Here is a 16,314-nt window from a genome sequence, read left to right as displayed (position 1 = left end):
TTTTTTTTTTTTTTTTTTACTGGGTACAATGAGATGACATTATTCTACTCACACTTCAACCATCGAACATTAAAATGACATAAAGCATAAACAAGGTACTTTCAACAGACCATGAATAACCCCAAAAGCCCGATCCCTTCCACAGCAATAACGGACGGGTGACATATCACTGTAGTAATATCTGTATTATGTAATATATGTTGCCTTAATCAAAAATGTTAATTAACTTCAGCATTGTGTGATACTATTTCAAAGTGATTTTCATCATTTTGGCAGATAATAAATTGTATTACCTGTGAAAACAAACAAACCTGGATAGAGACGTGAGGATTTGAGGAGAAAAATTTCTTCGTGCCTTCCAGTGAATTGGGAGATATCGTAAATTAAATCTGGAGAACAGGCCACAAATGGGCAGTACATGTTTTCCTTTTTCATACTATTACAGTGGAATGCAAAAGAAAAAAAAAATGATCATGAGGAAAAGAATGCAGGGACTGAAAAGAGCTTTTGCCATAGATATTCTTATAACATGTCACGTTAAAAGACCAAGCGTTACGTTATTCTCATGATGTCTGAAAATAAAACATGAAGGAAATTGACAGCTCATTCAGTCAAACAGACGGATAAGCTTTATTTGTAGGGCAACCTTATGATTTGAAATTATTCGTTTCAGTCTTTTTGAAAGGAAGTTCCCCCAAACCCGGAAGTGCCACCCATAATTCAAAACGCAGTAGGCCCGTCAGAAATACAGTGGATACTGTGGCATTAAAAAGGAAAGTCTCTGTTATTGTGGGAGACTCTTCCCATCCCCTGCATAGTTCTTTTCAGTTACATCCATCCGGCAGACAGGATAAAGTGCCTTTGGTGAAAAATGCCAAATATAAGACGACCTTTATCCCAACTGCCATTGGTATTTTAAATAGGATCTTAAAGGTTATTGTTTTTTGAAGTGATGTATGTATTGTTAACTTTAGTTGTGATTATTATTTGGGTAACACTTTACTTGAAGGGGTGTGCATAACACTGACATGACACCTTCATAATCATGACATGACACATGTCATGAATATGAAGGAGGTCGTATGCACATAACTGAGCGAATGACACTTAATGACAGTTGTCATAAACATGCATAAAAAACCTTCATATTCATGACGTGTCATGTCATGATTATGTAGGTGTCATGTCATGATTATGAAGGTGTCATGTCAGTCTTATGCACACCCCTTCAAGTAAAGTGTAACCATTATTTGTGTTGTTTGAGCCTTTGTCTAAAGACAATTTTCTACCCCATTGGGGATAGACAATAAAGCTTTTTTAATTTGAATTTTTTTCAGGTGCTGCTGGTATGTCTGCAACAGCAACAGCTGGTGTGGCATCTGTGGGCGGTGCTGCAGGAGCTCTAGTAAGTGGAGCAGTTGGTTTCTTGAAGAGGATGAGGAAATGAGACATGTACTGGAGTCCAAAGAGCTTCTGTTCACAGCCGGCTACCATGAAAGGAGTTTAGTAGCAGCCACTGTGTGTTTAAAGTAATTGTCTGTAGCTTGATTGTAAACAATTTATAACATTTTGAAAATAAGAATGTAAGCACCCAAAACTTTAGAAATATCGAAAAATCTGTGAATTTTTTTCATTTGGCACTTTGTAACTAAAATTATGCGGGGATTCTACGCTAGAAGTCACACTAAAAAAATTTTTTTGTTTTTTTTATGTGGTCAAAAAAATGTGGTCTGTTTAAATGTATCTTCTTAAAGCACTTTTACATTGTGTTTACATCCTGTGCAGAATTATTCATACTCACTGTTTTTCATAGATTGCGAAAATGTAACTACTTTAAAACGAATCCATGTAGTAAATTCATGTTGCTAATAATGTGACTTTTGAAATTTGAATTCTGTCGCCAGAATAAAATAATTGTGAAGACTGAGAATGAAAACCCAGAGTTTTGTCTTTGTCTTGCTTAAATTTTCTGCAGTAAGTGATCTGGTTTTCACACAGCTTGTTGTCTGTGAGCAAAGAGATGAACAAACAGGCTCACAGTAGCTTATAAAGACAACGGTTACATTTCAAGGTGACCGAAATCCCTTGGGTCCTCAGCCTTCGACCAACCAGGAGGCTCCCTGGAGAGTCGCCTCCATCACGCCATGTCATATCTGATGCATATTGCTAACGTTCATAAAAACATGTAAAGACTGACACGTATGCACACACCTGGCAAATTCACACTAGCTGAGTGACCCCTTAAAAGTTACACAAAAAAAAACATTTACTCTTTAGTAGGGCTGCACGATAAATCGCATGCGATATTAAACGTGCCTCTTGTCAGAAAGCCGGTTCTGTAATCAGCGGTAAATCTCCATCACCTGCGTGCTTTCACATTGAGCAGCATTAACTACACAGAGCCGTTGTTCACTGACGAGCTGCGCAAGAAATCGCGCGAATATGAACGTGGTTTTGCGCAGCTCGTCAGTGAACAACGGCTCTGTGTAGTTAATGCTGCTCAATGTGAAAGCCCGCAGGTGATGGAGATTTACCGCTGATTACAGAACCGGCTTTACTGATAAGATGCGCGTTAAATATCACATGCGATTTATCGTGCAGCCCTACTCTCTAGACTGCACAATACCTTGATCATTGAATACTTATTGATTAATGATTACATTCAAAAGATATAAAATGTTAAAAAGATATATGTAAGATAAATGTATTTGTGTAAGATCAATCAATGCAAATTTAAAAACTTCCATAATTCCTAAAGTATTATTTATTAAAATCTATAATTTTTGCATTCTTTTACATGTTACATTGACAATTACTTTACAGACACTTTATAATCCACACTGACTTACAAATGATGAATAGCACAAACACGTGATTAATCATGGATAAAATAATTTTCAATACAAAGTTTTGAAGTTGACCAGAAGGGTATAGTACAACCAAATAGAATCTTTAAAAAAAAAAAAAAGTTCTTTATTGACATCTGTGGAATTTTTCCAATGCACAAAAGGTTCTTTACAGTGGAAAATGTTTCTTGAGATAATTAAATTGTTCTTCACACAATGAAAGTAATGGCCTTTTTAAGAACTCATTAACAGGTTATTTGGGGAACCAAAAACAGTTATTCTATGGCTTTGCTGCTAAAACCCTCTTCAGGTGGGGTTTTTCCCGTGATCTCATATAAGCCATTTTTGAAGAACATTTTAATATTCTGAGGAACCATTTTCCTCTATAAAGAAGCTTTTGTGAAATTGAAGGTTACAGGGATATTAAAGTTCCCTCTCATAGGCTCACTTCGATGCTGCGATGACTGACGTCATCGCTTTGGGAACACCTTCGGTGTGACGAATGTCTGAAGCCCTTATACCATCACGCCAATTCATTGGCCAAATAGCGCTTAGCACCGCCCCCAAAGCGCACGTAGGTGAGCTATATAGCGTGCTGCGCGCTATTTTCATCAGATTTCATTTCCTTCAGGAAGCGAATCATCAGTCGCCCATAGGAAAGCACCACAGCAGCCTCCGATTCGGAGGATTTATTGGGCGAACTGTGCAGTTCTCTCCTTCCGAGTGGACAGAAGAAACGTACCTCCCCGTCTTACAGCAAACTATTAGATGTTGTAACGCGCGCCGTGGATAAGCTGGGGTTAGAGTGGGATAGCGAGCCGGCGCAAACGGCAACGCAAGCGAGTAGACCTGAGTTAGACGGCAAAGCCCTCTCGTCCTCAGGCCCCTAATAGCAGTTCCTGATTCCTCTGCTCGTCTTCGGAGGCCAGGCCCTCCTTTAGAGAGAGTGTACGAACCGCACAAGCGTATTCGACTCTTTCGCTGTGGCCTCCCGACTCTGATCTTGACCGTCCCGCCGCATATTGCGCCTCGGGCAGTTTTAGATCGAGTCCTTACGACGAGCACCTCCTCGGATACTCTGCGCGTTCCAGCCTTCAGAGTTCGAGAAAAAGCCCAAGGGTCATGCGAGCATGGCCCGTTTATGACGGCCTCCAAAGCTCCCACTGTTGGGGCAATGGGCAGGCCCGACAGAATCGGACATCTTCCCATTATAGTTTTTCCCGCCACTCAGGTGCTTCGGGATCCTATACGGGCGCGTGGCTTGACTTCGCCTCTAGGGGTGCGTGCTCATTCTACAAGAGCAGTGGCTTCTTCTCAGGCCTTCTTTAAAGGGTCTTCGACGGAAGATGTTTGTGCTGCGGCAGGATGGTCCTCTCCTAGCACATTCATCAAGTTTTATAGTCTGGACGTAGGGATGGCTCCTGGCTCCTGGCTCCCGGGTCTTATCCGCTTGAGCAGACGCTTTCCTTGGTCTTCTAGCTATCTAAGGTACGTCAGGCGTTATGGTATAGCGTTCCCAAAGCGATGACGTCATCGCAGCATCGAAGTGAGCCTATGAGAGGGAACATCTCGGTTACGTATGTAACCTTGGTTCCCTGAGTAGGGGAACGAGATGCTGCGATGCTCGGCCGTTCCGTACCTTGATAGCGCTTCCTTTGTAAATCAGTGAAATCTGATGAAAATAGCGCGCAGCACGCTATATAGCTCACCTACGTGCGCTTTGGGGGTGGTGCTATTTGGCCAATGAAGTGGCGTGATGGTATAAGGGCTTCAGACATTGTCACACCGAAGGTGTTCCCAAAGCGATGACGTCATCGCAGCATCTCGTTCCCCTACTCAGGGAACCAAGGTTACATACGTAACCGAGATGTTTCTACAAGGAACTATAGATGCCAATAAATAACCTTAATTTTTAAGAGTGTTGGTTTAAGAAGAAAACAAATCTTCACAGTAGATGAAGCAATTTTATATTTGTCCATTGGTTGGCGCTCTGGCATGGTATATAAGGGCAATTGGTTAATGAGACAACAGGTGTGTATTGGTAGTAGGGAAGACACACTAGTGACAGTTTGTTAAACCGGCTCATTCCATTCTTTTTGAGTCCTCGGTAATCCTCGGCAAACTTCGACAGTTGGTTAAACCGGCTCATTCGGTTCTTGTTGAGTCCTCGGCAAACTTTAGGTTCTTTTTGAGTCGGACGTGCTACTTCAGCTGTGCGTCCTGCGTCATCAACCCGGAACTAAAGTTCGATTCAGTTCGATTTTGTGAACCGGCTCAACTGGTTACTACCTGCGCGCGACTTGAATGCGAGCTGAGGTAAGATGTAAGCAGTTTAACATGACGAGACAATTCAGCAATATTTGCCAACCGTTTAACGATAACAATATTTGCGTTTGTTTAACGATTAAAAAAAATGTTAAACGACAGACATTAATTTTCAGGAATACAAACTACTACTGGCCTTTTCAAATTTCTCAGATTTTAATGCCATTTACGTTATTCGTCACAATGTAGCCTACATATTAGCAGTTTTCTATTTAAGATATTTTAAAATGTAATTTATATCTGTGATCAAAGCTGACTTTTCAGCATCATTACTCCAGTCTTCAATGTTCCTTCAGAAATCATTTTAATGCTGCTTAATTTGCTACTTAATCATTATCAGTTAAAGAACAGCATTTATTTGAAATATAAGTACTTCGTAATATGTGTAAATATCTTTACTGTCACTTAAATCAATTTAATTCAACCTTGTTGAAGAAAAATATTAATTTATATTTTTTAATCTTACCCAAGACTGAATGGTATCACATTTTCTACAAAAATATGAAGCAGCACAACTGTTTTCAACATTCAGAATAATCTGAAAAATGTTTCTTGAGCAGCATATTAGAATGATTTCTGAAGGATCATGTGACACTGAAGACTGGAGTAATGATGCTAAAAATTCAGCTTTGATCACAGCAATTAATTATATGTTACTATATATTCGCATAGAAGACAGCTATTTTAAATAGTAACATTATATATTTCACAGTACTGTTTACTGTATTTTTCATCATCAAAATAATTTGTATACTCTTTTCCACAATTGGAGCTCTATTCCTTAAAATGATAGATGTCAAGCTCTTGCGAACAAATACTGTATATGACCAATAGAAAGGCACCATAAAAACAGTCCGCATTCTGCACTATTCAAGTCTTCTAGACCAGGGGTTCTCAAACCTCTCCATGAAGTATGAAATATGTCCGAGTTACGTCCGATTTGCTCTGATGTCATGCTGACGTGTGCAAAAAAAAACTCTCTCGATGGCGAGGCGGCTGTGTCGGAATAGGCTAATGCCGAGTTCAAATACGCCTTTCGTATGGAATTAAATAGCAAGCACTTTGAGTGTCTTGTTCATCATATTTGTTTTTATATAAAGGCAACAGAACTGAAATTATATAATGTTAATCAGCAGCACAGCACATGAGTGTGAATAACGCGATATCGGTCTTTGATCTCGTTGGTATCTGTTCCACTTCGAGAGGTCAGAACTGTCCGTCTTGACTGCGCTTATTTCACTCCTCCCCTCACTGCAGCCGCCTACTCTCGCCTACATTTCAGGCGAGGCCAGGCTCATCTCAAGCAAGCCTATTGTTTATTCATTGGAGCACAATAAAGAAAGACACTGTTTGCATCTTACATTTGTTTTGCATGGACTCTATTTCTAAGCGTCAAACAGGCTACTTGTTCACTCCTATTACCAATACCAGCGGCTTAGTGGAAAGCTGTTACAGTCTGGTTATTATTTATCTGATCAGCTGACTGCCTGTATCAGAAAGGAGGCCAGTTCACACTACCACAATAAACGCCTGTTACAGGGTTTGGTTGGGTCAGCGTGTCATGTGACAGTCACCATTAGGATGACAAGGAATGATATTTCTCAGTTGACATTTATTATTATATCTAAAAATGTAAATGACTAGCTATATCAAGGTAAACATGTTCAAGAAGACAAAGACAATCACCTCTATTTCCACACAACAGCAGTTTGTTAGGGTGCTAGAGCAGAAATGCTCCCATTCAGATCTGCTTTCCCAGTGAAGGTATTTCCCGGATGAAGGAGTCAGACGGCATGTGATTTCCCGCTCCGGTAATAAGTTTCGGTTTTGTTACGTCATTACTTTACTGCGGCACATATCCGTGTGCATAAAAACACCCTTCTCGTTCTGTACGATCATTTAGATCATGAAACGCGGTAAGTAGCGCAAACGCTTGCTTCTGGTGAATATGCAAATATTTTACCCTTACTGGGAATGAGATATATGCCGGTGTCATATAGCATGAGGCAAAATGCAAAAGTGCGGTTTCGGCTCCGGGTAACTTTTTTTGCTATATTTAAAATAAACACAATGCTCGATCAGAAAATGAAATCATTATGATTCAAATAAATATTTTAGAAATCTGTTGTTCAAATAGCATTATTTGTGAGTTAGAGGTTGTATTTTGAAGAAGAAATTTTAGTATATACACTGCAAAACGGCATAAAATAAGCTAATGGCGTGTTCAAAATAGTAAATGACGAGACGAATTTACAATTCAAAAGCAAATAAGAGATCTTATAAGATTTTCCCAAAGGATTGTATATTACACTGAATAACTGACAGACTTTCTTCCTCCTTACAGTCTAACTGATAAATCAGCAAAAAGTAGCAATTAACCATTTATTGGGCAGTATCCTAATGTATCTCTCTAATCTTAAGCCTCGTACACACCAGGACGTTTATCGCGCGCGTTTATCGCCGACGTTTTTCGACGCGTCTTTTCTGTTCATACGATTTTCGCAGGCGATGAGCCGAGTGAACGTGCAAATTCACTCCGACATTAGATGGCGCTTAATGAAAAACAGAAATACCCCGGTACACATCGAATCCTATTTGATCTGCAATTCCTCTCCATAACAACTCCCTCTTATCGAGATTTTTGTAGTCGCTGTCGCGTTTTTCATAAAGCCCTTTGTGTTCAGACACCAATGAGATCAGCAGCTCTGCATTCATGTTGCCTCGATGCATCTTCTTGGTCTACTTACTTCCTCTTTGTCGTTAGGTAGGTATCAATGTGTGTTCGGCAAGACCGTTTTGTGCTTGAGCGCCACCAAGTCGTGTTTTACTGTAACTTCAGCAGCTCCAGGCACGTGAACAAAAGCGCCAATCTCATTGGTCGGCCAGTTTTTAACGCGGCGCGTCAAACCAAAAAAACTAGCCCGAAGCCCCGTTCACACTGCCAGCGACTTTTTCGCTGTTTGTCGCTAGACTCCGTGCTGTGAAGACGCTTGTGGGCGTTCCTACTGCTGTAGCTCTAATGTTATTGGTAGACTGCACGTCTGGACATATCTGGACATATAAAATGCAATCACAAACTGTATATTGCCGGTAAAACTGAGATATCATTCTATTATGACTAGGAATTAGACTAAAAAAAAATAAAAGTACCATTCTGCTGTTGGAGAGTGTTGTTATATAAACTACAGCAGGGCTCGTGCATTAAATCATTAACCGGTGCTAAACTGCTCACTGCATATAATTAACAACTCGAACCATCAATGTATGAATCAAACTCACTCAGACAGCCAACGGTTTCTTTAACATTCGAGCTACAGCAGTAGGAACGCCCACAAGCGTCTTCACAGCACGGAGTCTAGCGACATACAGCGAAAAAGTCGCTGGCAGTGTGAACGGGGCTTGAGTATAGGCGTTTTTTTTTTTAATTACGGTTTTACGCCTCGCATTTTGCGCGTCGGTGTGCACACTCACATTGGCGCCCTTTTTTTGTCACGAGGCGTTAAACGTCGGCGATAATCGTGCGCGATATTCGTCCCGGTGTGAACAAGCCTTTATTCAAATGCAATATTTGTCAGACAATTGCCAGTGAACATTTAAAAAAAAAAAGAAAAAATAATTCCAATAATATTTAGAGTTTGTAGGTTGCAAAGGTGGCGGAAAATTTCCATGGAAAAGGTGTTATGTAATATTAGGGCAGTTACATCAATTTTAAAAGCTTTAGAAACTTTATTGATTTAATACGCTTCTTGTTTTGTGATCTCATAATAGAAAGGGTTTCAAAATATATTTTAAGACCAGTGTTACAAAAGGTAATATATGATGATTTCTTTTGAGTTATTTTTGTCTTATGAATTCCATGGGAACTTAATCTGGGTAATTCTGGAAATATTCCAAGTTGGAAACTTAACAGGAATTTATGGGAATTAATTGGAAATTTGGGGAAACTGTATCATATACAAACATACATATAAACATTTTGATTGGTCATAAGCCGACATGCATGCAAACTAATACAAATTTTTTAAATTACGTTGTTTTTTTTGGAACCTGTGATACTTTTTTTCAGAATTCATTGATGAATAAAAACTTGAAAAGAACAACTTTAATTCAAAATATTAATATTTTCTAAAAAATATAAGTCTTTACTCTCACCTCTTATCAATTTAACACATCCTTGCTGAATAAAAAAAATATATATATATTTTTTTTTTTTAAAGAACAAAGAAAAAAAATACTGACCCCAAACCTCGGAATAGTATATTGTTATTTATATTTTAAATAAATGCTGTTTTTTTTTTTTTCCTTTTCATTCAACAAAAAAAAAATCCTGAAAAAATATCACAGGTTATATCAAAATAATGATCAAAATGGATAATAAATCAGCAAGAATGATTTCTGAAGGACCATGTGACACTGAAGACTGGAGTAATGGCTGATGAAAATTTAGCTTTGATCACAGAAATACATTATATTTTAAAGTATATTACCAAGAAAACCATTTTTTTATTATTAAATTGTCATAATACTTCACAATATTACTGTTTTGTTCTGTATTTTTGATCAAATAAATGCAGGCTTGATGAGCATAAGAGATTTCTTTCAAAAACATTAAATTGTAATGTGTCCATGCTTTTGACCAGTACTCTACTTCTGTATGATAACACAGAAAACTGGTTAGCAGAAGGTACAAGAAAGAGCATCACAGCTTGAGCTAGCTAGCACATGATACCTAACCCCATAAATTGAAATAGTGCTAACTAGCTTACTTTTTTAATATCTGATTTATTGGTTAGTTAGCGGCTGTATAAACACGGTTTGGTATTTGCTAGTTAAAACTGAATATAGATCAAATATATTTACCCAAGTAACTTGAATGGAAGCCTGAAAAATGGGGGGAATTCCCCCCTTAAATGATTAGGGGGGATTGTGTGTGGGGGAGGGTAATTTTTAGACAGTTTTTTTTTCTCACCTAAATGTTTGCTCAGTCAATGTATTTGTTTTTACAATGGTATAATTCTGCTGCGCAATAGCTTGCACACAGCACAAGGAAGATTTAAACATAAATGTATGTAATATTTATGTAATTTACGTGAATACTCACCAAGATGGACATTTTGACATCAATCATTTAGTCCAATCTTTTGTGTGCAGGATTCAAGAAATGATCTGTGCATGTTATGGATGAATGCACAGTGCATGTAGGGTGTGTGGCCTGCAGTAAGTGTGCTGTGTGCATGTGATTGAGGAATGTGCAGGGTTGAAATTCAACTGAAACTGCGTTAAATCTGCATTCAATTTTCAACTACATTTAAGTTCCCTGTTCCTGCCATTTTGCTAATTCCCAGTTTATTCCCATTAATTCCAAGATATTCCCGTTAATTCCCATGGAATTTTTCCAGTCTTGAAAATTCTCAGAATTTTGCAACCCTTCATTTGTAAATAATTTCTGCAGTGATTTTATCAGTTTTATCCATTTCAGGACTGTTCACCATAATCGGGGTCACAGTAGGGGCAGGTAACGGTGTTCTGATGATTTTTTTCTTTAAATGAAAGCACATCAGTTGTACACAAGATAATTATTTGTTATTTGTGTCCATTAGTCGGTACGGTTGCGTTGGCCCCGGTGGCGCTCAGCATGGCTGGATTCACCTCTGCTGGTATAGCAGCAAGTTCTATGGCTGCCAGCATGATGTCATCAGCAGCCATTGCCAATGGGGGCGGTGTGGCTGCAGGAAGTTTGGTTGCTCTCCTCCAATCTGCAGGTATTGTTTATTAAAAGTTCATGTGCCTATGTCCATTTTCCATTTTAAAGGAATAGTTCACCAAAAAAACATAAACATGTTCATCATTTTCTGAACCCCCATGTCATTCCCAAAGTGTTCAAGAATGTTTTACAAATTTTTGGTGATGCAAAGATTGTTCTTCCTGGTCAGGTGCTGCTGGACTGTCTGCAGGTGCGACAGCAGTCGTGGCATCTGTAGGTGGAGCAGCAGGTGCTGTAATAGGTGGAGCTGCAGATTTGCTCTCTCATTCCAAGATTGATGGAGATGGAAATGGAAATGGAAATGGAAATGGAAATGGAGATGGAAATGGAAATGGAAATGGAGATGGAGATGGAAATGGAGATGAAGAAGAGGAGGAGACAGAGATGATACATTTGCAGGAGACCAAAGAGCTTATGCCAAAATAAGGGCCTCTGTTAATAACTGATAACAATGTATTTGTGTGAGCACTTTGTATGTGCATGTTAATTTTATGCTTGTTCAAGTAGAATGTGCATGTAATGTGACTGAAGATCACTTTCTTATTAAACAATTAAAACATTTTCAGTATGAATGCAATAAATTGTAATTAAAATGATTTGTGTCCTTGAATATCCTAATTGAATCTTTACAGCAGAATTTGGATTTGTCTTATATTTGAAGTTGGTATTACTTTCCTTTTTAATACTTTGAGGCTGATTTGAAACAATCTCTATTTTATAAAGCATTACAAAATAAAGGTGACCTGACTTAATTAACTGTCTAGTCATTTAAAGAAGTTTGCACCATTGTCATAATGCTGGTATTTGCAACCTATTAAAAAATGAGGGATGCACTTTGTTCTTTTCCCTGGCTTTATGCACTTTACACATTTATTGTGTATTTCTGTGTGGATACAGTATGTGGCTATTTTAAACATTTACAACCCGCCATGTCATCGCCTGAAATACTGCAATCTGACCAGCAGATGTCACTGTACCCATTTCTAGTAAGCAAGTCTTTGGTAAGGCTTCTGTCAACTGTTGGTGCGTTCAAGTCATGTCGGATAGATCGTATTTAGGCAAGGCAAGTTTATTTATATAGCACATTTCATACACAATGCTAATTCAAAGTGCTTTACATAACAGAAAAGAAAATAATAATCTTTGAAAATGATTAAAAAAAAATGTATTCAAGAGGTTTAAAATTAATTTAAAACAGTTAAGAATAGAAAATGATTATACATAAAATATAGTGCAATCAGTTGGGGCATCGCACAGTGCTCATTCAATAAATGCACAGCTAAAGAGATGAGTTTTGAGTCTGCATTTAAATGTGACTAATGTTTTAGCACATCTGATCTCTTCTGGAAGCCGATTCCAACTGCGGGCGGCATAATAACTAAAAGCGGACTCCCCTTGTTTTGTGTGAACCCTTGGTATTTCTAACTGACTCGATCCTAATGATCTGAGTGCTCTGTTAGGTTAATATTCAGTGCACATATCTGCTAGGTATTTAGGTCCTAGGCCATTGAGTGATTTATAAACGAGTAAAAGTACTTTAAAATCAATCCTAAATATAACTGGAAGCCAGTGTAAGGACCTGAGGACTGGTGTGATATGCTCAGATTTTCTGGTTCTAGTCAGAATCCTGGCAGCAGCGTTCTGGATGAGCTGCAGCTGTCTAATGGTCTTCTTGGGAAGGCCGGTGAGGAGACCATTACAATAGTCCACCCCGCTGGTGATAAAGGCATGAACAAGTTTCTCCAAGTCTTGACTGGAAACAAAACATCTAATTCTTGCAATGTTTTTGAGATGATAGTATGCTGATTTAGTTACTGCATTGACATGACTACTGAAACTAAGGTCTGTCTCCCGAATCACACCAAGATTCCTGACTTGATTTTTAGTTGTTAGACCCCTAGAGTCAAGGTATGCATTCACCTTGAGAACTTCATCTTTGTTTCCAAATGCAATGACTTCAGTTTTTTCCTTGTTTAACTGAAGAAAGTTCTCGCACATCCAACTGTTAATTTCATCAATGCATTGGCAGAGGGAGTCAATGGGGCTGTAGTCATTTGGAGATAAGGCTAGGTAAATCTGGGTATCATCTGCATAGCTGTGATAGGCGATTTGGTTCTTTCTCATTATTTGACTTAGTGGGAGCATATACAGGCTAAACAAGAGCGGTGCAAGAATTGAGCCTTGTGGGACTCCGCATGTCATGGACGTCCACTTAGACTTATGCTCTCCTATACTCACATAATAACCTCTCCCTTCTAAGTATGACCTGAACCATTTGATTACCATCCCAGAAAGCCCGACCCAGTTTTCCAGTCTCTCTAGTAGTATGTTATGATCGACAGTGTCAAACGCAGCACTGAGATCTAGTAGTACCAGCACTGATATTTTGCCAGATTCAGAATTTAAGCGAATATCATTTATTATCTTAATGAGCGCTGTCTCTGTGCTGTGATGCGGTCGAAAACCAGATTGAAAATTGTCCAGGTATCCATTTGAGTTTAAGTATTTGTTCAGCTGATTAAAGACTACCTTTTCAATAATCTTTCCTATAAAAGGAAGGTTTGATATTGGTCTATAGTTGCTCAATATGGTGTTATCAAGATTGCTCTTTTTCAGAAGGGGTTTAACAACTGCAGTTTTCAGGGAGTCTGGAAAAGTCCCAGAAAGAAGTGAGGCGTTCACCACTTCTAAGAGATCTGCTTCCAAACAGTTAAGCACCCTTTTGAAAAAATATGTGGGAAGTGTGTCAAGATAGCAGGTTGACGATTTAAGGTGCTGTACTATTTCTTCCAAAATTTTGCTATCAATTTCTTCAAAAGCAGACATAGTATCTTCTTTTTGATATTGTGGTCGAAGATAGATAGATAGATAGATAGATAGATAGATGTAAGTATTTGATGTACAGGTCAAAGGTCAAAATCCAGTTTGATAGAAAGATAGATAGAGATAGGCAAGGCAAGGCAAGGCAAGTTTATTTGTATAGCACATTTCATACACAATGGTAATTCAAAGTGCTTTACATAAAATAAAATAAAAACAATAATCACAACAATAAAACAAGGAATTTAAAAACTTTGAAAATGATATAAAAATTTATTTAAGAGGTTTAAAATTAATTTAAGAAAACGATTATACATAGAATATAGTGCAATCAGTTCGGACATTGCACAGTGCTCATTCAGTAAATGCACAGTTAAACAGATGAGTTTTGAGTCATGTGACTAATGTGACTAATGTTTTAGCACATCTGATCTCTTCTGGAAGCTGGTTCCAGCTGCAGGCGGCAAAAGCAGACTAAAGCAGACTCCCCTTGTTGTGGGTGAACCCTTGGTATTTCTAACTGACTAATCCTAATGATCTGAGTGGTCTGTTAGGTTTATATTCAGTGAAAATATCTGCTATGTATTTAGGTCCTAGGCCATTGAGTGATTTATAAACGAGTAAAAGTACTTTAAAATCAATCCTAAATATAACTGGAAGCCAGTGTAAGGACCTGAGGACTGGTGTAATATGCTCAGATTTTCTGGTTCTAGTCAGAATTCTGGCAGCAGCGTTCTGGATGAGCTGCAGCTGTCTAATGGTCTTCTTGTGAAGGCCGGTGAGGAGACCATTACAATAGTCCACTCTGCTGGTGATAAAGGCATGAATAAGTTTCTCCAAGTCTTGACTGGAAACAAAACATCTAATTCTTGCAATGTTTTTTAGATGATAGTATGCTGATTTAGTTACTGCTTTGACATGACTACTGAAACTAATGTCTGTCTCCAGAATCACACCAAGATTCCTGACTTTATTTTTAGTTGTTAGACCCCTAGAGTCAAGGTATGCATTCGCCTTGACAACTTCATCTTTGTTTCCAAATGCAATGACTTCAGTTTTTTCCTTGTTTAACTGAAGAAAGTTCTGGCACATCCAACTGTTAATTTCATCAATACATTGGCAGAGGGAGTCAATGGGGCTGTAGTCATTTGGAGATAATTTACGAGTTGAACACACATGAATGCCACCACAAAGTCGTTCTTACGAGTGGGAAACTCGAAATTGTCTTTAAGCTCCGAGTTGCGGGCGTGTCAGTGAGAAAACATGTCGGATGCAGCCAAAGACTAGAAATATGCAGCGTCTGTATTGACGGTAAATTTGTTGAAATGAATCAAATATTATATTATTGTATAATTACCATAGAATATATTATGACAGGAAAAAGCAAAAACACAATGATGCACATTCTTTATTGATCATTTTGTAGATGAGGGCTAGAGTTAAAAAAAATCATTGAATTTTATATTAAAAAGTTAAATCGACGTCTTGTTCCGACCAAAGTGACTTGAACGCACCTGGCGACGTAATTACGACTTGTCAACTCGTAAATACGAACGTCCCAGGAGGACTTGAATGCACCATCAGTTTTCTAGTTGTCCAGTGGCTGTAGCTGTGTCTCATTTAGAAGGCTGCGCCCTCCAGAGGTCGAATCCTAGGATCAGTTGTGTCTCAGGATGTGTCCTCAGAATTAAACGAGATGGCCTTCGTAATGGACTTTGAACGATTACTTGCCGCTTTGAACGATTATGTAATTGTGGCATCCATAATTGTAATTGCGATTCGAAATTTGATTAATTGTGCAGCCCTAGCTCAAACCTTTCAATATTTTTAAACCTGATTTACTTGTTTACACCATTATTGACAGACATAGTGTGTTTTCAATTGCAATGGTTTTAAAATATTTTTATATAAGCATGGCTTTATTCACATTACATGCATATGCATCTATATTTCTGTGTCAATATGTAGCAATTTTAAATATATTATCTGCCATTTTCTGACCTACAATGTAGCCATCTTTGGATGTAGGCATCCATGGCATCACTAGGTTCTGTCATTCAGAAACATGGCTTTTCATATCACTGCTATGCTGATGACACTCAACTCTACCTCTCATTCCATCCTGATGATCCGACGATAGCTGCTAATTTGTTGAGATAGTGAGTTGGTGGGTTTTTGTTAAATGTGAGCCAAAATCATCACAATTAAAAGAACCAAAGACTTAAACTACTTCAGTCTGTGTGCATTGAATTTATTTAATACACGAGTTTCACAATTTGAGTTGAATTACTGAAATAAATGAACTTTTCCACGACATTCTAATTTATTGAGATGCACCTGTAAATGGCACCATGTGTTCATGCAGGAACACTGTAAAATATGTCAGTGTTTAACACTAAAAACTGAAATGGATTTATTTTTTCTCAGTTAGCACACATATGTACATCTGCAAGATGTTTGTTAACAACATCTTTGTTAAAACATCTGATAAATATCTTTAAGATGTCAGCTTTACATACATTCTGAATAATCATAAACATCTTAAAAACCTTTTTTTGA

At 38.2% G+C, this 16,314-nt stretch overlaps 2 protein-coding genes across 6 annotated transcripts in view; both read left to right on the top strand.

Moving 5' to 3' along the window:
* LOC107736839 (interferon alpha-inducible protein 27-like protein 2A) overlaps positions 1–1,916 on the top strand; it is a 4,827-nt gene extending 2,911 nt beyond the window's left edge. For all 5 annotated transcript variants that reach the window (XR_001639745.1, XR_001639746.1, XM_016548192.1 and 2 more), the window contains one exon: positions 1,338–1,916. Coding sequence is in view for 3 of the 5 variants with exons in the window: in XM_016548192.1 (XP_016403678.1) it covers positions 1,338–1,447 (110 nt within the window). In the remaining 2 variants the exon portion in view is untranslated. The remainder of the gene's footprint in view (positions 1–1,337) is intronic.
* Positions 1,917–6,980: 5,064 nt separating this feature from the next.
* Positions 6,981–11,687, top strand: LOC107736837 (interferon alpha-inducible protein 27-like protein 2A). Its single transcript, XM_016548188.1, has 5 exons — positions 6,981–7,087; positions 10,651–10,686; positions 10,772–10,933; positions 11,105–11,248; positions 11,285–11,687. Exons 1-5 carry the CDS (start codon positions 7,078–7,080, stop codon positions 11,359–11,361), a joined length of 429 nt encoding a protein of 142 aa, XP_016403674.1. The 5' UTR covers positions 6,981–7,077; the 3' UTR covers positions 11,362–11,687.
* The last annotated feature ends 4,627 nt before the right edge of the window (positions 11,688–16,314 follow it).

This window comes from Sinocyclocheilus rhinocerous, unplaced genomic scaffold (genome assembly GCF_001515625.1).
Source record: "Sinocyclocheilus rhinocerous isolate Xijiao unplaced genomic scaffold, SAMN03320098_v1.1 scaffold1214, whole genome shotgun sequence".
NCBI classification, from domain to species: Eukaryota; Metazoa; Chordata; class Actinopteri; order Cypriniformes; family Cyprinidae; genus Sinocyclocheilus; species Sinocyclocheilus rhinocerous.
Note: the sequence above shows the minus strand (reverse complement) of the source record. Positions and strands in the feature narration are given on the sequence as shown.

Excerpts from the sequence above, each read along its gene's own strand:
- LOC107736837 (XM_016548188.1), top strand. Across the intron at positions 10,687-10,771 it reads CGGGGTCACAGTAGGGGCAG|TCGGTACGGTTGCGTTGGCC; the intron begins GTAACGGTGTTC and ends TGTGTCCATTAG. Across the intron at positions 10,934-11,104 it reads TGCTCTCCTCCAATCTGCAG|GTGCTGCTGGACTGTCTGCA; the intron begins GTATTGTTTATT and ends CTTCCTGGTCAG.